This window comes from Aptenodytes forsteri, unplaced genomic scaffold (assembly GCF_000699145.1).
Source record: "Aptenodytes forsteri isolate BGI_AS27 unplaced genomic scaffold, ASM69914v1 Scaffold49, whole genome shotgun sequence".
Taxonomy (NCBI): domain Eukaryota; kingdom Metazoa; phylum Chordata; class Aves; order Sphenisciformes; family Spheniscidae; genus Aptenodytes; species Aptenodytes forsteri.
In genome coordinates this window covers 5,649,130-5,668,967 of record NW_008795125.1, presented here as the reverse complement: position 1 = coordinate 5,668,967, position 19,838 = coordinate 5,649,130, and the positions used below count along the sequence as shown (strand labels likewise).

At 38.1% G+C, this 19,838-nt stretch overlaps 1 protein-coding gene across 1 annotated transcript in view; it reads left to right on the top strand.

Annotated features, from left to right (window-relative positions):
* ATAD2 (ATPase family, AAA domain containing 2) overlaps window positions 1-19,838 on the top strand; it is a 45,331-nt gene that overhangs the window by 7,710 nt on the left and 17,783 nt on the right. Inside the window, exons 6-23 of the mRNA XM_009277223.2 lie at window positions 1,406-1,519; window positions 1,987-2,095; window positions 3,069-3,185; window positions 4,094-4,202; window positions 4,426-4,541; window positions 5,958-6,132; window positions 6,804-6,892; window positions 7,237-7,396; window positions 9,015-9,105; window positions 9,504-9,818; window positions 11,626-11,752; window positions 13,124-13,307; window positions 14,867-15,052; window positions 16,310-16,445; window positions 16,592-16,788; window positions 18,053-18,212; window positions 18,569-18,691; window positions 18,788-18,937. Of these exons, the coding sequence (XP_009275498.1) occupies window positions 1,406-1,519; window positions 1,987-2,095; window positions 3,069-3,185; window positions 4,094-4,202; window positions 4,426-4,541; window positions 5,958-6,132; window positions 6,804-6,892; window positions 7,237-7,396; window positions 9,015-9,105; window positions 9,504-9,818; window positions 11,626-11,752; window positions 13,124-13,307; window positions 14,867-15,052; window positions 16,310-16,445; window positions 16,592-16,788; window positions 18,053-18,212; window positions 18,569-18,691; window positions 18,788-18,937 (2,658 nt within the window). The remainder of the gene's footprint in view (window positions 1-1,405; window positions 1,520-1,986; window positions 2,096-3,068; window positions 3,186-4,093; window positions 4,203-4,425; window positions 4,542-5,957; window positions 6,133-6,803; window positions 6,893-7,236; window positions 7,397-9,014; window positions 9,106-9,503; window positions 9,819-11,625; window positions 11,753-13,123; window positions 13,308-14,866; window positions 15,053-16,309; window positions 16,446-16,591; window positions 16,789-18,052; window positions 18,213-18,568; window positions 18,692-18,787; window positions 18,938-19,838) is intronic.

The following is a 19,838-nucleotide window of genomic DNA, read 5'->3' as shown; positions in this document are numbered from 1 at the left end:
GGGTGGTGGGTGGTGAAACACTGGCACCCAGAGAGGTCCCTTCCAACCCAAACTATTCTATGATTCTATAAGTGTGCCAAGGGCATTTGACTGGTAAGGGAAGGACAGCTACCAAACTATTCTATGATTCTATAAGTGTGCCAAGGGCATTTGACTGGTAAGGGAGAAGGACAGCTAACTCATCATTTGGAGTTGTAGTTAGGAGTATATCAACTCAGGGCTTTAATAAGAGCAGCTTTAATACAAGGCATTGGCAGTCTAGAGGGAGGAACTATATGGCATGTTTCAAGTGTGTGGATCTCAGGGTATTGGTCAGGAGAGACTTGTAGAAAGTAATTCTAAATAGTATGTTGAATGGGAAATAAGAGTATGGGGCAATTAATTTGTGATCAAAGTGAAAACTCTGGAATTTTAAATAAGGAAAAACCTAAAATATACTTTTATAATGAAAAGCATGCCAGGAAGGAGTGGGGAAAGTGTGTCAGGGTTGGTGTAAAGAAGATGAGTGGAGCAAGGGGAAGGACTAGAGGAGCAGAAAAGCAGAGAAATTCATGCCTTTGTGACAGGAGTGTTGGAGTACCAAGGACTGGGGATGGTAGCGATGCCAAAATCATTTTTCAGTTTTCTATGTGCTGTCTATATATCTTGTGTAACTTATCTTGCATTCAAAAAGCAGTGCGACCTTTTGGGGGGAAGAAAAAAAAGGGTAGTGCTTTTCAAGGAATAAAATTTATTTAATTTTAGTGAGCAGGTAGGTGAACAGAGCATGTACATTCCTCACCTGGTGTCCAGCTATTAATGTGAGAGGGTATTATTAAGAACCTGCTAGATAATTATACTCTGTTCTTTGCATTCTTACCAAATTTCATGAAAAAACTTAAAGTTATTTTACAGAAGCTTGTGGCATAAACCGTGTGCATTTGACATTATTTTCTGATTGGGGAAGTTCAAACCTGTGACTTGCCCATTATTGCTCATGTAACCTGTGGTAGAGCTAGGACTTGGAGCTTAGATTACCATGTTTAGTCTTACCACTACAGAGTATTAAAATATTTCCTTGAAACACTTTCTCAAAATAACAAGAAACTACTTTCTGAAATAGTGGTTTTCACAGGAGCTGCATCTTAGCTAAGCAAGATGACAGAATTGTTGTTACTAAGACTGATGAGAAGTCACCCAGCAATTTCAGCGAGGACAGAACAATATCTCTATGTATGGTCCCCTGTTTTTTAATTTCTGGAATGCGTCTTGCATAAATTGGTCTTAAGGTTTTGCAGGTTTTCAGATCTATTGTGTCATTAAAATGAAGGTAATAGTAAAACCTATAGGCATCTGTGTAGTGCATTTTGAATTTAATATACTTTGCAACAGTACTTAAACAGTTTAATGTTATGTCAATGTACAGTAGTTTCATCAGAAGAAAGTGAAGAGAAAGATGATGATGATGGTGAAGACACTCGAAAGCGTTATGACTTTCGACAGAGGAAAACTGTTGAGCGCTATCAAGCTCCATTGGAAAGTAGGTTATATGCACAGTTTCTCTTAAGAGCTAATTTCTTGCATGTAAGTGAGGGGTTTTTTTTAATGAAAATATATACACACACTCAACTTCTACTTAAATTTCATACCTTCATTCTGCAAGTAAATTTTATTAAATGCATGTGTCCTGTGCACATTGTATTTCTTTGCCATTTGGCATACTTATTGTTTTTCAGTAAAAAAATGACCTATGTATCCTTGAAAGAATAGTAATTAAACAGACTTGATAATCTTACTCTTGTGGTTTTCACTTCTCCTTAAAAAGCAGGTGTGTGTTTTTTCACTTCTATGTACCGATTTAAAAAAAAAAAATCCCTCCCCAAATCACTTGAAATTTCCCCTGAAATTAGAGATGGGTGAAACACATCACACTTTCTGCCTCTTTCACTATCCTGCTTTCTCTTAAACTTGTTTGTAACATTATTCTAAATTCTTTGCTTTCAACAGAACCGAGACAACGTAAGATATTTTTTTCGGGCCGGTCTTCACCTGTCAGACAGAGATACTCATTTAGAAGTGCTCAGTCACAAGGCGCTTGCTGCAAAAGAACTAACAGGTTGGTGTATGGTTAGTGATAGTTCTTATTTATCAATAGTGCTGTCAGTCACATTACTGAATAATGCTTTCAAGGGTTTTCGGATTGGTGGTAATTACAGATTAACAGTATGATTACTGCTGTGGTAGTCTGAGGGTGTAAAGAAAACAAATGTTGCAAGGGGAGACTATACTTTTTATTAGCCATTAGGTTTTTCAAAATGCAGTATTTGTGGTCACTGATAAGGTGATTACGGAGGTCGTGGCTGAGATTGTGTAACTGAAATTCTTTTGTTCTGGAATTGAAGCCAGAATCTCCCTCTGAAAATCTCAGACTATTTAATCTTGAAGGATACAAATTATTTTCTTAAAACTGAAGATAATTTAGTTAGAGGGAAAGCCTGTAAGTTTTAGTGGTTTTTTGTTTTTTTTTTTTTAATCACTCAAATACTAATACTGGTTTCTCTTTGGAATCAGTTAATGTTTCTGTATGAAACTATCCTTAAACAAGAAAAATGCTAAATGAAATTATAAATTATGGATTGCAATAGTGAAGACAAAGGGGTTTTGGATCCTCTAAGCCGTTAGAGCATGGAGAATGCCATCTCTTCCTAGATATGAGCACTTTCATCCTTGAAAGCAGAGAGTTATGGAAGGAAGGGCTTTTGAAGCCAAATTTTTAATAAGTTAAAAAGGTTTATGTTTCACAGAGTGGACACATAATGCTAAGTGAAACTCCATTTGTGTGTGTGAGAGAGAGAGATTGGACAAAATGAGTAATTTGTTTATGAAATTTCTTTGCAGATTAGTTAAACATTTTACCTTCCTAAGAAAAATTAAATTTTGCTGTCATGTAATGTACTTTGAAATCAGATTCATAAGGAGTACAATGATCTGGAAACTTAATAGATCTCAAAGTAAATTCTGAGATTCACTTAAATTTTGATATTACTTAGTGTGTACTTTAATTTTTTTGTTTGTTTAAATGTTTGCAGACGGAGACATGCAGTCCACAACAGCGATTCCACATCCTCTTCCTCATCGTCCTCATCTGATGAAGAAGAGCATTTTGAGAGGCGTAGGAAGCACAGCCATAACAGAGATTTAAGGAGGTTAATGTAATTGGAGAACAGGGGAGGGAGGAATCTACTTGAGAGGAGTTTGCATCTGCCTAACCGTGAAGTGTTATCCTCTTCATCTTGCACAGTTTCTAAATTGCGGCAATATTTAATTATATCTGTTGGTACTGACAACTGTAACTGGACTCTCTGAAATTGGATTTTTAGAATTGATTTTTGATAAGCAATTTGATTTCTAGGCGGGAATGGGGGAGGAACATTTTTATGTAATATTTTAGTGTAAAATTCTACTGCTCCTGTGCTTTACAGTAGTTTATTCAGAACGAAAACCACCATAACAAAAAATGTTATAAATAGAGGAAATGATGGAGGTTTTGTTACTTAACAAATGCTCTAGAAAAACTATTCTAATAGCAATCTAACATAAGTTTTCAGCCAGATGTCTTTCAGACGTGTGTCTTCTGGCACACACATCCCACAGTCCTTGGGAAGGACCAGCAGTGGTGGGCAGCCTTTATAATGTTAATCCACACTGAAATAAATATCCCCTTGGGCTGTAACTTTTTGAATGTAGAAGCAAAAAATCTTTGAAATATGTCAGTGTGTTTTGGGGGGTTCTTCCATCACACAAATCAAGGTCAGTTCACAGTCTCCACGTACGGAAGAACTTGTTCTAAGCTTGCTGTGTTGACTGGCATGGATATTCGTAAGTGCTAACAGTTGTTAAAATAATTAACTCAGTTCAAAGTCTGGAGTGACCATTTTCCTTTATTTACTCATGGACATTAAATGTAAAACAATTTGAATGAATATTTAACTATTTAGGAAGTTTATGCTCATTTATAAGGTCTTCTGCATTCACTTGGCATCATTATAAAAGCAAAAATCTTCCAGCTGCATCTTAAGTTAGAAAGCACCTTTGTCTCCTTAATTCAAATCAGGTGTCTTCCACTAAACTTTCGGAAAGATGAGTTAAAGGGAATTCACAAGGATCGAATGAAAATTGGAGCAAGTCTGGCTGATGTTGATCCAATGCAAATAGATTGTTCAGTAAGTATTTTTAGTTCATTGTGTCAGTGAGATGTTTCCATTGCTTATGAAAGCTTTCAATAACGTGCTGTCTACAACTACCTTGATTTACAGTTTTCTCTCAAGCGATTTGAAAATTGCCTAGAACATTTCCTTTGTGCTGACACATAATTTCTGATGGAACCTTATCAAGGTCGCCACTTTCTTTAACATATGAAATGTGTTCTGTTGAATTTATCTTTAGGTACGATTTGATGGTGTGGGTGGTCTTTCTGACCACATTTCAGCTTTAAAAGAGATGGTCATTTTTCCATTGCTTTACCCAGAAGTCTTTGAGAGATTCAAAATTCAGCCTCCAAGGTAACAGACATTGTTTAAAACTATAAATTCTAATTTACCTGTCTTCAGGAGAATATTCAACTGCAGTATCAATATGTTTCCATGCTTCAAAATTTTCAGCAGTGTTGATGGGGTTTTTTAGCAGTAGTAAAAAGTAATTCTTAAAACCGGATAGAATCCAGAATATATGTAGGTTCAAAGATTTGCTGTGTGGTGAGAATACACTTTAAAAGTGTCTTGCCTTTAAAAGGTGGGGTTGGGGTGTTTTTGTTTTGAGTTCTATGTACAAGTCAATTTGATTAGTTTATAAGCAGGAAGGAATCATCTGCTGGTAGTCACGTGTAATTTGTTGCTTGGAAGTCCAGTTGTCTCTCCCACCGACACTTTTTTCAAGTGCTCAGGTATCAATTTTACAATTGATAGGACTTGCAACTAGAACCTTGCAGTGTTTGTTGTGCTTGGGCTAAAATAAGAATCTGTCCACTTCTTACACAGCTAAATTAGTTCTGTGTTATGAAATGAAATTATTAGAGATTTAATTGTTAGCTTTATATATTCTTTGTCAGCAAAACTCAATCATGGTATATTGAAATACGACTTTAAATTCTTTACTTTCAGTAACTTTAAAAGTATTACAAATAATGAAACGAAAATCTTTCAGTGTTTTCCTTCTTTATTCATTGAAATTCTTTTTGAAACAGCAGTGCATTGGCTTTTCTAGTTGATGGCTATATTTATCTTGAAATGCAGAATACCCTCCCAGCTTTAGACTTCCTCCTTATTTATCATCAGCAATGGGTGGTCTGGGAGACCAAATCCAGTAACTTAAAGCTTTTTAAGGGAGAATGAAATGCTTCACTATCAAATACTGCTTTTTGTGAAAACAAGAATGAATATGCAGTGTATCATTGAAGAATGAACTGGTGATTCATAAGTTAGCCCAGCCTCAGATTCTGTGCTGAAGTTTGTTCTTGTTTGGCTCCACTGTGCTATAACCACCCCTGTTAGTTTGTCAGCAGTTTTGGAAGTGTCCTTCTGGGACACTACAATCTTTTCTCAAGGCTTTGTACATCTGCATTATCCTCTTCATTAATTTCGTTTACTGCCTTGTTGAATTGTGTAGGAACACAAAACTTCCATCTGTTTTGACTTTTCTCACACTTCAGCTGTTATCGCTATCTTATATATGAAGTGTTTTGGTTAGGAGAGAACAGTTGCATGTTTTAGGGATGGGGGTTGTAAAAGGTACTTTTCCATGATGGTTTTTTCTTATGTGAATCTTTCTTTTTTTTTTTTTCTTTTTTTTTTTCTTTTTTTTCCTCACCGCCGTGCATGTGTGGCGCGGCGGGGCCCAGCTGGGGGGCAGCGGCGGCGGTGCCGGGTGCCGGCGGGCGCCAGGTGCCGGCGGGGCTTTTTTTTTTTTTTTTTCAATTGCAGAGGCTGTCTATTCTATGGTCCACCAGGGACTGGAAAGACACTGGTTGCTCGTGCACTTGCTAATGAATGTAGCCAAGGTGATAGGAGAATAGCCTTTTTTATGCGAAAAGGTGCCGACTGCCTGAGTAAATGGGTGGGGGAATCCGAACGACAGCTTCGTTTATTATTTGATCAGGTAAGGTTGAAATGTGCCATGTGTTCTGTCCGAGTTTTAACTGTAATTTTCTGTGGCCAATATTTTTAAGAACTCACTCCTTCTCGTGTTTTGTCAGTTCCTTCCACTGAAACGGATTCGTCAGTGTTTCCTTTTTCAGTGCGTTTTTTAAGGGGCTTGGAAACTTGAGATGTATTGGGAAAGATTAATAAAACAAACAAGAAAACCTCACAAAGCAACCCCCCACCCCCCCCAAAAAAAAACCCAAAGAAAACCAACAAAAAAACCCAAACACTGGCCACAAAAAAGGTTTCAAGGGGCAAGAGATGGTGGCTTTAGATCAGAGGGAAACAGATGCAGGCTGAAAGCATGGTCATTTCAATTCATAATGGAAGCTTGCTTCCAGAACTTGTAATTGAATTAAGTCCTGGCTCTGTTCTCGGTGGTTGCCAAACAGCTGTAAAAAGTACTGGTATGATTTGTTTCCTGTCACCCAGTCTCAGTGGGTTGACATAGGGTGCTGTCTTCTGTTACTCGTGCCACTTACTCCATGAGTTCAATTAGCAGAGATCCCTGATGCTAGTCTGAAAGATCTAGTTCCAGTGACTTTCCAACCGTAATGTTTTTCATGCTTTTTCTCTTTAAAATAGTGCTGTTTTACTTATGTCAATATTCCTGTGTTTTCATTCTAGGCCTACCAGATGCAACCGTCAATTATTTTCTTTGATGAGATAGATGGTCTTGCTCCTGTGCGGTCCAGTAAACAAGACCAAATTCATAGGTAGTACATTTTTTGTATCTACATAGAAGCTATCTGATCTTTGTGAAAAGAAGACCACAACCTATTTAACTTTGTGACGCATTCATTTGTCCTGAAAACTAGTAATTAAATGCTACTAAATTTCAGATTATTTTTAAACAATAATTGAAAACAATTCACTAAGCTTGATATCAGCACAAGGCCTGTGTTACCTTATCTATTTTTTTATGTCTTAAAATGACTCTTTCACTAATCGGCATCTCATCAGTAAAAGCTTGTCCTTTTTGAGTGATCATTGGAGAAGGTCATGTAGAACGTAATGAAATTTACTAAACCAGTGAATGAAGATTATATTTTTCTGTTAGCTCTATTGTATCAACACTTCTGGCACTTATGGATGGCTTAGACAGCAGAGGAGAGATTGTGGTAATCGGAGCCACCAACAGACTGGATTCTATAGATCCTGCTTTACGAAGACCTGGACGCTTTGATCGAGAATTCCTCTTCAGCTTGCCAAATAAAGAGGTCAGAACTTAAACAGCCTTAATGCTAATGTGGCAAAGTCCATCTTTATAACAAAACCACATAACAGTGCAGTATCATGGAGCAGCTGAAGTCGAAATCAGTATTGTACAACTCGGACAAAAGAGGGATCTGGAGAGACTGCATTGTACTGTGGAGGGCAGATCTGGTACTGAATATATATGATTAAGATGATTTCAACAAGTAGTTAGTTCTATAATTAGTTTTGGTTTCACTGTGACCAGCCAAGAAAATGGGGTGCTGCTAGTCACTGAAATGTTTAAGTAAGAATGAATGTCTGAATTAGCTATAAATTCCTGCTATCTCATCTTGAAAATGAAAGAAATGGTGTGCACGCAAGAATTCCTTTTTGCTAACAAAAGCTTTTATCAAGGCTGGTGCTGCAGCAAACTAAAGTTTTTCATTCCCAAAGTGGTTCACGTTTGCTTTCTTATTTAATCCACTTAGGCACTTTCACCCTGAAGTGCTCTTGCTCTCAGTTCTTGGTTTATGAATGGATAGTGGACGTACCTGTGTTGGATTGTTCCCAGGCTGGGTATCCTGGGAGATACCTATAAGTATTTTGGGATCTGACATTCTTACTGGTACTTATTAACAGGGAGTTGGACAAAGATGTGAAGTATGCTGCACAGGTGCAGGGCTTGGGAAGCTTTTAGTTCAATGGCAATAGCTAAGCAATGAAAAAATAGGTATATAGCAACCAAAAAAAATTGGGGGGGGGGGGAGATAGTGTGCAAACCTGGAACCCTGTTTTTGTGGTTTTTCTCTGGCTATCACTGATACTTCTTTTTCTTTTATTAGCACTTTTTGGAAAAAGGATAAAATGCTTATTGATTTGAAGGCTAGTAAAAGTGCACTGAAAAGTGTATTTAACACAGACGTTTGTCTCCAGTTTTTATCTGCTTTCAGGAACCAGGAGAGGAGGTGCCATGAAACAGATATAATACATGATTCCCTACTGTGGAAGAATTCTAGAAATCTGCCATTATTAATCTGTGTACCAGGAAATACTTAAATGAAAGTCTTGCTAAGATCAGAGATGAAGATAGGCAACGTTTTGACATTTTCTGGATCAGTAACAGTAGTTTGAGTCATAATTACGGTTCTTCTTTGTAGTAATTTTAGCAATTTGAAATGTAGTGCTAGGACTGTTTTCCTTGAATGAACTGGCAGAAAAGGAAATTTGATGAACTAATGAGACTGTCACCATGAAATTTTGCTAGATTTGCAGAATTTTCTTTGGTGAAAAATCTCTGTTTGCAGATAAGTGTGGGGTGTGTGTTTGCTTTTTTTTTTCCCTCAGGATCATTAGGTCTCATACTTGTGGAAACTTACTTTTTACGGAAGCTATAAATGCCTCTTATTTCACTGCAGGCCCCCAGAAAGAGTTTAATGTAACAAATTGAGAATTATTAAATTTCCTGCTTGAAAAAGCAGAGAGCATATTAACTGAACTTTAAAATACTTAAAGTTTAGCAGATAAGAAAAGTATTTGTATTAATGTGAGGGGGTTTGGGGGTTTGTGTTGTTTTGTTTTGGGTTTTTTTTTTTTTTAGGAGAAAACTTAGGACAAACTAAAGTGCAACCATTTTGTTTCCAGGCTAGAAAAGAGATTTTCAAGATTCACACACGAGACTGGACCCCTAAGCCATTGGACGTGTTTCTTGAAGAGCTAGCTGAAAAATGTGTTGGTAAGTTTGAAAAGAAAGTGAGTTACTGCAGGTGACTGAGTCCTAAGGAATCTGAGCTTGTACCAGGCAGTACCCGACCTGGCATGCCTTGGGAGCAAACAAAGTTAGATGCTTCTTTTCTTTTAATTTTCTTTTTGTCTCTCAGAACATTGAATGGGCTTGGGGCATCTTCCTCAGGAGCAAAGCTTTGATTAGGAGGCTGCTTCATAAGTGCAGGGTATCAGGCTGCGAGCCACATAACAAAACTTCTCTGCAGTGCAGTAACTCTTAATTCTTTCTCAACCTGTTAATTTTTGGCTGCATACAAAGTCTTTCAGTGTTTCACTTTGGAAACCTTGGCCTTGACTTCTGTGTTGCCTGAGACTGACGTAACATTTGATTCTTGTTTTGTTTATTAGGATACTGTGGTGCTGATATTAAATCCTTATGTGCTGAAGCTGCCCTCTGTGCTTTGCGCCGCCACTATCCTCAGATATACAAAAGCAGTGAGAAACTGCAGTTAGATATCGCTTCTATTAAAATAACAGCAAAGGATTTTGTCATGGCTATGCAGAAGACTGTTCCAGCTTCACAGAGGGCTGTGGCTTCACCTGGGAGAGCGCTATCACCTGTTTCAAAACCACTGCTTGAAAACACACTAGCAAGAATTTTACAAGCCTTGCAGAGAGTATTTCCCCATGGAGCGCTTGCACTAAAGAAGGAACAACAGCAAGGTATAACAATAAGACCCACTTCTTTAAAATTCTGCCAAAGCAAAAACTTCTGATTTGTGCAATCAACATACACAAACCTCTCAGCTGTAATAACAGTAGAATTTTATAATATGCATGTGCATGCCTTTATTTTAGGAATATCGTCTATAGTTTTTATTCTGGATTCTAAACTGAAGTGCTGGATGGGAGCTGTGAATGACTTACAATACACAGTAGAGAACTATGCATTCTCTACTAGAGCACCCTGTTTCTGACAGTAGTTAACATATTTATCATTTGTACAGATGGATTTAAGGTTTAATGTATGAGGTGCCTCTTTCAAAATAAATATTTAAATGGGGGGAGAAGGGCATTTTTACATGAATGCTTCCAATTCCTGTCTGAAGAATGTCAGGACCACAATAGAAGTATAAGTGGTTTAAGCTAAATACTGGTTTTAGCTATCATGATTTTTAACCATAGTCTCTTAATATAAATGTTTGTGGATGACACTGTACACTTGCACGTGAGATCAGAATGTTTTAGTAGTGTATACTTTGGGGCTTGGCTTGCATAGCATATGTGAGCTCACGTTCCTGACTGCATCAGCCCTGATCAGGTTTAGTTCGTGTTGTGGTTTAACCCCAGTCGGCAACCAAGCACCACACAGCTGCTCGCTCACCCTTTCCCCCGCCCCACATTGGGAGGGGGGAGAGAATTGGAAGAGCAAAAGTAAGAAAACTTGTGGGTTGAGATAAGAACAGTTTCATAATTGAAATTAAAAAAAAAAAAAAAATTCTAATTAAAAGGGAAACAAACGGAGAGGGGGAGCAGTTTTGCTGACCGATGCCCAGCCAGTCCCCGAGCAGTGATCACTGCTCCCTGGCCAACTCCCCCCCAGTTTATGTACTGAGCATGACATCATATGGTATGGAATATCCCTTTGGGCAGTTTGGATCAGCTGTCCTGGCTGTGCCCCCTCCCAGCTTCTTGTGCACCTGGCAGAGCATGGGAATCTGAAAAGTCCTTGACTTAGTATAAACACTGCTGAGCAACAACTAAAATATCAGTGTATTATCGCATTATTCTCATGCCAAATCCAAAACACAGCACTATACCAGCTACTAGGAAGAAAATTAACTCTATCCCAGCCGGAACCAGGACAGTATGTCAGTTGGTGAGAGCAAATAAACTGATAAACTCACTCCACTATCCTACCAGTATTACTCTCAGTAGATCTGGGAGATAAGTTTGCATTGGTAAAATAGAGGCAGAAATCCATCAACAAAATACAAGCAGAGAGACTAGGGGATTGGTAATTGCATCCCCTCTCTGTTGTCCACCTTCCATTATCTCCTTCTTCAGTGATCTTTCAGGAGCCTTATTTAGAAGATCTGTTGGTCTGTATATTCTGACTCATTAGTACTAGACAACTGGAAGTCTGTGGCCATCATGTTCACTTAATTCCCTCACTTCCAGTGGGGGAACCTGCTCCAGAAAGAAGTGGCCTTGTAGGGTTTTTCAGGTGTCTGGGAACTACAGAAGTTAGTCCTAATCATCTTTATTCTAAGGAAAAAAACTCCAAGTTTTCACCAACAGAGAGATATACCTTATGCAAATCATGGGACGTAGGACAGCTTTGTAGAGACTTGCGCAATCTCCTCAGATCTGTGGTAGGATGAACTCTTCAGACAATAGCATTCAGTGTGTGCCCTCAAATGAAGAAATACAAGATAAGGGGTTTCCAGCACTGATTTAGAAGCTGTATTAATGCAAGAGCGAGATAGGGACTATTCAGGAAAGTTAACAAACCTCTCTTGTCTTTCAGACAGTTTAAATCATATTTTAAGAAATTATGCAATTGACAGTGATGAGGAATCACCATCAATCTTTGAAGATAAGCCAACGCATAAAATGCACGGTAGACAAAAGGAAAAATTCCTCAATTTTAGCAGGTAAATGTTTGTCCCCTTTACGTTTACATTTTTAAGATGGCTGGGTCTGTAAACAGTTTTGGTGTGAGAGGTGGCAGATGAAGGAGTAAAATGGGGGGGGTGTGATCAGTATTTGCAAGAAGTAAGCATGAAGATCCAGCTGGGTACTAATGTTCTAATGGAGTACGCTGCCATAACCCATCAAACTGAACGGCCCAGCCCTCTTTTCCTAAGTCAAAGTGGTCCACAGACTGTTAGAACGTGTTGATTTAATCCATGGTATTCCTTGAAAGACCAAAGAAATGTGCTGTCTGTCCTTTTAACGAAAAAACCTATATGGATTTGTGTAGCCATCTTTTGCCCTTCTGCCTTCCAAGATTGTTTAACCAGTAGCGAGTTATGTAGCAGAAACAAAATTGAGAAATGGTTTGTTAAAGCACTGTGAGAAAAACTTAAACAGTGTCTGCATTTTGTACCTTTAACCTACTAAGTTTATGTTAATCTTTTGACATTTTAATGTGGAAGTCATATAAGCCAACAGTTGAAAAAATAGATCATTCTTGTCACTGTTGGGTCAGTTATTTTTCTCAACTTCTGTTGCTGTGCCGTCCAGAAAATCTTCTGACCTGCTGAGCTTGGTTAGGTCTCTAGGATCTTTGACTTCAGCCAGCAAAGGTACAACAGTATTGTATTGCTCTTCACAAATGTGTTTCATGCTAGTAAGGCAAGCTTACTAGGAAATTAATACACAATTCAAAGATGAAACAATTAGAATGACTGAACAAAATAAATACAAATCTTATATGTACTTAGTGTACTGCTGTAATTTAACCAATCCAATTGTGTACTTCTTCAGATACAGCTAATGTATTTCAGTGCCCATGTTAGTTTTTTTCTAGAAATGTTGTTCTGCTCCTTCGTTCCCACTATCTCCAGTAACTACGGCCAAATTTCAGCTAAACTTGACAGATGTAGAGATCTCACAGTTACTTAAAGTCAAGACCTACTAAAAATCGGTGTGTACAGGCAGTGAAGAGATCCAGATTGGTGTGTGCTGAGAGAGAGTTGTTATTCTCCCTCATACCAGGTTACTGACCAGTTGTGTGTGTATTTAGCTGGACAGTCCCCCTGTGTCATTTAAGAGCTGTTACTTAACCCAGCCAAACAAATAGCAGACGTGCTGGGGATTGGCAGGATTTCTTAGGGGAGGTATGGTACAAGTTTGTAAGAAAATGGGCTTTGATAGTCTTCCTGATCACAGACCAGCTTGTTATTTGCTGGAATATGGAGAGTATTTACCGAAAAAAAAAAAAAGTATAGGAAAAAACCTTTAACATCTGTGTGCCTATTCATCACTTCATTTTTAAACTTATTTTCTTCTTACTGTTCTAGAAATGCTTATTACCAGCCAACATCTTGCAGGCCACGGTTCTTACTAGTTGGAGAGCCAGGATATGGGCAAGCTTCTCATTTGGCACCTGCAGTAATACACGCCCTGGAAAAGTTTCCGGTTTATACACTAGACCTATCCGTTTTGTTTGTTAGCATCACATCACCGGAAGAAACATGTGCACAGGTATCTTTTTTTTTTCTTTAATCTCATAGGATTCACGGACTGTACATAAACTAGTAAAGTAAGCAAAATTCATTGTTAATGGAGGTGGCCTGGTTTGAATGTGCTGCTATGTTTACTTCTGTCTGAAAATCCACTTTTCTTCTAGATCGAATGATACCGCATAAGGATGTTGTACATGGCCATATTTTCCATTCCATATTAAACAGTGAAGATGTTGCTTGCAGCTCGGGAAGCTGGGAGGTGCTGCTAATAAACCCCTGTTTATGGCAAGAAATCCTGCCCATCTCGGTGGGATCCAGAAAGTTGTTTTCATTGCTTCTTAAGATTCTGTGCTCCCAGTAGATGGCTCTGCATCAGCCTGACTGCGTGTCATGCTCTTTTTGTAGCCTTGTTTTTTATTATATTTGTAAGGCAATCAAGGTTTTGGGGAAAAGAAGTTTCTTTTTTTACATATACAGCTTCTACTGCTGCCATATATGCAGTAAAAGCATTAAAATTCATGGAACGCTTACATTTGTACGCTGGTGTGTCTTTCTTAACTAGGAAAATGAAATATAAGCAGATTCAGTGCTGTTTTCCTTTTCACTTTTAGGCAGGAAATCCATTTTGTTGTTTGGCATCACTGTATTAAAATATTTTGACCTTTAGTAGCAGCATTTGAGAGCTGTACAAGGACGGACGGACATGTTACATGACTGGATACTCATTTGTCACATAAGAGGAACAGTTCCTTTTTTGTTATGTGATGGTTGCATTTGCAATCATATAACTGCCATGTCTAGTCGCTGCCTGGATATACCACATGCGCTTCCCATCTTGTGACAGGAACTCCCTGAATATTCATAATCTGAAAGGGTGCACGGAGAAATTTGTCATGTGAAAGGACTGTTGCCACTTCCCTCATGCGGTAGATGCATGTCCTCTTCTGTGATTGAGGTACCACCTGTAGGCAATGCCTTGTGGTCTTCCAAAGCACGTAATCTGGTCTGATGGATCCTTTGGTAATGAGAGGCAGTGAGTGATTTAGCTATTCAGGCAGGCTAAAGACTGGTCACCTCTTATAAAACGTACTTGAAATTATGAATTGTAACCAGGCTTTTTTTACTGTGTCAGCCCTCATCTTTTCACATAGGTCTTTCTTCGTTCAGACTGTGCTCCAGACTGACTTGGATATGTGCCCGCTCTGAACTGAAAATGGTGTAGTCGCAGTCGTGTAGCGATTTACCCAGACTAATCCATCTTGCTGAAGGGTTAGTCTTGTTCTTTCAGGCACGCTACCACACCAGCTGAGTTGTGAGGCTCTTTAGGAGTTATGTTACGCCTAAGTAGTTTTGAAATCAGGCAGAGATTCAGGTCTGTTTCTGTCTGCGTAGCAATGTCTATATTTGAGTCAAAGTGAAAATTTTACCTTATTGTTAAGGAGTTGTTCTTTTGTTGGTTTGTTTTGATGTTTTGGCTTCATGTACTCCTATTTCGTAAGACAGTTTGACTGATATGTAGTTGTTTATTAGCCTATTCTACATGGCTTAGTTTTCTTATCCAAGCTTTCATTTTACCAGTTGATGCAAGAAGCTCAAAGAACAGCACCAAGTATAATTTATATCCCACATATCCATTTGTGGTGGGAGGCTGTTGGAGCTACATTGAAAGCTACTTTTACAACACTACTGCAGAACATTCCAACATTTGCTCCAGTTTTGCTGCTTGCAACATCTGATGTGTGTCACGCAGATCTCCCAAAAGAGGTATTTCTGTTGATACTTTTCTTTTTTTTCAATTTCTTGTTAATTTATAAATCCTTTAAGCATTGGAGTACTGTGCACTCTTAAGCAAATTCACACTGTTATTACTCAGGCACCTTAACCAGGTCTCTTAAAATTTGCTTAGACAAAACAATGCTGAAAGCATTTGTCTAAAATGTTTTCTGAGTAAAGAGATTGACTTGGACCAAACTTTTTCCCCCTTCTCACACACTCTTGCTTATTAGACAGATGTATAAATTTACTTCAGATAATAATTCCAGTGACTTCAAGATGGTTAGGTATGTACTTAGTCAAGAATATATGGTGCTTGAAATGTAAATGGGAAAAAGGTATTTTTACAGGAACGTGAAAGATATTTTTACTGATAAAGTACGGTGGTCACACTGTGAATGATGGAATGTAATTTCAAACTTAAATTCTTTAATAAAAGTTTCAATTTCTTTCTTCATATAGGTGAAAGCTTTACAAATTAGAAAGCTAAGTTCAAACTTCTGTTTAATTAACTCAGAAATCAATTTTTAGTTGTATTCCTTAACAAAATTCAGTAAGAGTACATACTTAGCTTTCTAGAGATCTGAGAGTTGCATTAAAGGAAGGTGTTCAGAATGTGAATATGCTGCTCTGATTATTTTGTCTCGGTTACTGGGGGGGGAGGAGGGGGTTACTTAGATGTGTTTATCATCAAATGCTTTGAAAGGGCTTAACTTTCTACAGAAGTTTTTATACTGTTAATAAATTCCTTCTAAAATAAGTCTTGAAATTCCTTCCGTACCTTCTGGTAGTAGAGATTGAAAAATGGAGTAAAACTTGGAAGTATGCAACTTCAGACACCTCATTTAAATTAATTTAAAAAAAAAAAAAACCCACCTTACCAAAAAGTCCGCACTTGTGTCCTGAACCCTGCCTGTTCCCTCTATAGCTGCCATAAAGATTCAAACTAAAGGATAGCAAGGCAGGTAAATACAAAATAAGCAGTTAGAGGTGGTGAATGTCACCACTTTATCAGTGTATCATATGGTCCCTTCATTGAGCTTTAACTCTAGAGGTGTTCCTTAGAGAAGATATTTTAATTTGCCATGTTAGCAAATCTAGCCTTTTAAGGCCAAGAAGATAGCTTTTCACAGTTTGTCTTATCCAGATGATTATTCAGTTTAATTTAGAAAGGTACTCATCTTTTTGGAATAGAATATGAATTTGTGTGGCCTTATATCTGAAATATCTTTTCTCCTCATGCTTTAGATAAAAGAATTGTTTATTAATGATTATAAAGAAGTTTTCAAAATCCAGTTGCCTAATAAGGAAGAAAGAAGAACGTTTTTTGAGGACTTAGTTGTAAATCAAGCTGCTAAACCTCCTGCATCAAAAAACAACGCAGGTGAGGATATTCTACATATAAAACTTTGCTAACTGTAAGTTAATAGCTATACAGCATTTGCTTTGGTGGTAATTTTCTATCAGTAATTTTTCATATGCTTGTATTTGAGTACCATAAATTGACTAAAAGTTGCTGATTAATTTAAGCTTGGCGGACATTGGAAGTACTGCCTGTAGCACCGCCGCCTAAGCCTCGACAGCTGACAGAGGAGGAAATGAGACAACTGGAGGAGCAGGAGGAGGATACGTTGCGTGAACTTAGGATTTTCTTAAGGGATGTGACACATAGACTTGCCGTTGACAGACGTTTCAGAGCATTTACAAAGCCTGTTGACCCAGAGGAGGTAAATTAGTGTTGATCTGTAATACCATTTTATCTGCGTGTATCCATAATTTCTCTGTGTTTGTATTTCTCAGTGTTTGTGTGCTCTTTATAGGAAGGTTTATCTTTGTTTTTAGGACTGTATTATTCTGATTTTTCAAGAAGCAGGAAGTGAATTTTGCTTTTACTTTTGCTGACGCCTTGAGCCTCTCAAATGTCTGTTATTTGAATATTCACTGAAAGCCCCGGCTTCCTTCTAAAACATCTTTAGAACTTTAGAGTATGTCAGTTGGAAGTGACCTACAACAATCATCTAGTCCAGCTGCCAGTTAGACCAAATGCCAACACAGTTCGCTCATGAAAAGGCTTTGATATGTAGGCATGTTACAGCACTGAAAAGCAGAGAGATCGCTTTCTTTATAATTATAAACAGTATCTATAGGACTGTTTTAATAAAGCCTAAAGCTCTTTAATTGACTGTCAATAGTTTCTGTGAGAACAGGAGTAGAAGCAGCAGTTTTTAAAATAAATTTTAAGATTCTATTCTCTGTTTCCTCTGGAGCTCCTCAGTATAAGATCAACCATAAGGGCTCTGTGGTTTCTTCTTCCTCCCATACACTTCTTACGTCTCTTTTTCTCATTTCATTTATTGAATAAGTCTAAGCCAGGGGCATATACTCCAAAGTCAGCTGTAGTTTTAATATAGCTTTGTGTTTCAGCAAAGTCCTGTTCCCCTAAGCATCCACTGACTTGTCTTTCCCTTTACTTCTCGTTTCTGAGATGTGAATAATCTAAACATAGATGTCCTCATCTAAACTAGTCATTAGGCTCCTTTTATGGTCTGAGTAAAGAAATCGGCACCTCTGGGTCCACTTATCTCATTCTAAAGTAGATGCCTAGGGTAGATACTTCAAAGGTGCAATTCCTGCAGCCTTTTTCTTGCTGCCAACAACAAAGAGATCTTGGGTGACTTTACCAAGAAAGGTTTCTTTGCTGTGATTTTCTGAAGCGAAGTGAAATGAATCCCACTCTGGGTGTCTGTTCCCTTCTCTGCCCCACATATGCTTCTGACCTCCCTGCTTCTTTTTTTCCCTCTTCTAGTCTGTCTCTTCAAAGACAGTTGAAATAGCCCTTCTATTTTCAAGAAACTAACTGGTTAATTTCTGCATCTTTGATGTGTCATAAATATTTGGGGTTTTTAAGAAGTACTTTATTTGACTTTATTAAAATAATTAATTTTGGTAGATACTGTGTTAAATCTCTGAGCACATATATTTCATTTGTAGGTACCCGATTATGACGCAGTTATTAAACAGCCCATGGACCTTTCGGCAGTTCTCTCTAAAATTGACTTGCACCAGTACCTAACTGCAGGAGATTTTCTAAAAGACATCGATCTAATCTGTAACAATGCTTTAGAGTACAACCCAGATAAAGATCCTGGAGGTGAGGATGTGTTTTTATCCTTAATTTGGAAAAAATTCAAATGTATAAATGATAAATGTTGTCTGTGGACAGTAGACTTGGGATTAGATCATTTTAAACATCCACAGAGAGCATTTCTTGCCAGGTTGTAAATGTTGTAGCATTAAACTACTTGGGCATGAAATTGTGACGGAAGTGTTGATCAGTAACTAGTGCTTTTGCTTTAATAATTAACTTTTATGTTGTTACGCTGAAAATATTCATTGAGATAACCTTTCAGAACCCACCTATGACAAGAACAAAATCTTTCTGAGTGATCAAAATGAAGGATTTCATTGGCTGGTAGAAAATACTCAGTTCTGACTGTAAAATTTCAGATCGTCTCATTAGGCACAGAGCTTGTACCTTGAGAGATACTGCATACGCCATAGTGAGGGAAGAAATGGATGAAGATTTTGAACAACGCTGTGAAGAAATTCAAGAATCTCGTAAGAAAAGAGGTATGTTTTTTGATGCTAAGGATTTTGAGACTTGTCTCGGTATTTGTAACCAACAATGCAAGACATAATTCTTTGCTATCTGTTCTTTATTGCAAGGTTGTAGCTCTTCAAAGTATGCTCCATCTTACTACCGTGTAATGCCAAAGCAGAACTCTGTTCCTGGGTGTAAGAAAACAGACCCAAAGTGTAATGAAAAAACAAAGATGCCAGCAGCACCTGTAGATTCCAGTACACCCCGCTCTAACGGCAAGTTGCATTTTATTCAGACTTTCTTGGAGAAGGTGCTAAAGTCACCGATACCTTCTCTGTTCTTGTGACATAACAGGTTTCTGTGATGCCTGGTTCTTCATGCCAGAGGCATTACATTTTTTTAATTTGTTTCAAAATGTGAGATAAATCCAGAGGTCATTCATTCAATATGGTTATAAAGTTCAAGTACAGTGGTTGGTTTACATTGAAAGACACTGACTGGCCTTGATGGCCCAACTGATATTTAATGGCTCCTAAATTGCTACCTCTTGAAGTCAAAAATGTTGTACATGGCAGTTTCTGAATACTCAACTAGTTTTTAGTTATATGAAACAGTATTTTTCCCTTCCCTGCCCTCAAATGCTAAAATCTATGCCACCTCTTACTGTGATTTCCAATTGAAGGGAAGAAAATAGGGGAGCAATAATAATAGGTATGTAAATGAAAGATCATTATTTGCTTACTTTTCCTGTGAAAAGGACATGAAAGAGCAAAGGGACTTGGGTCTCTTTCAGTTAGGACACTGTCATGGTTTAACCTCTGCCAGCAACTAAGCCCCACACAGCCGCTCGCTCACTCCCCCCACAGTGGGATGGGGGAGAGAATTGGAAGAGTAGAAGTGAGAAAACTCGTGGGTTGAGATAAAGACAGTTTAATAAGTAAAGCAAAAGCCGTGTGTGCAAGCAAAGCAAAACAAGGAATTCATTCACTCCTTCCCATTGGTAGGCAGGTGTTCAGCCATCTCCAGGAAAGCAGGGCTCCATCATGCATAACAGTTACTTGGGAAGACAAATGCCATCACTCCAAACGTCCCCCCCTTCCTTCTTCTTCCCCCAGCTTTATATGCTGAGCACGACGCCATATGGTGTGGGATATCCCTGTGGTCAGTTGGGGTCAG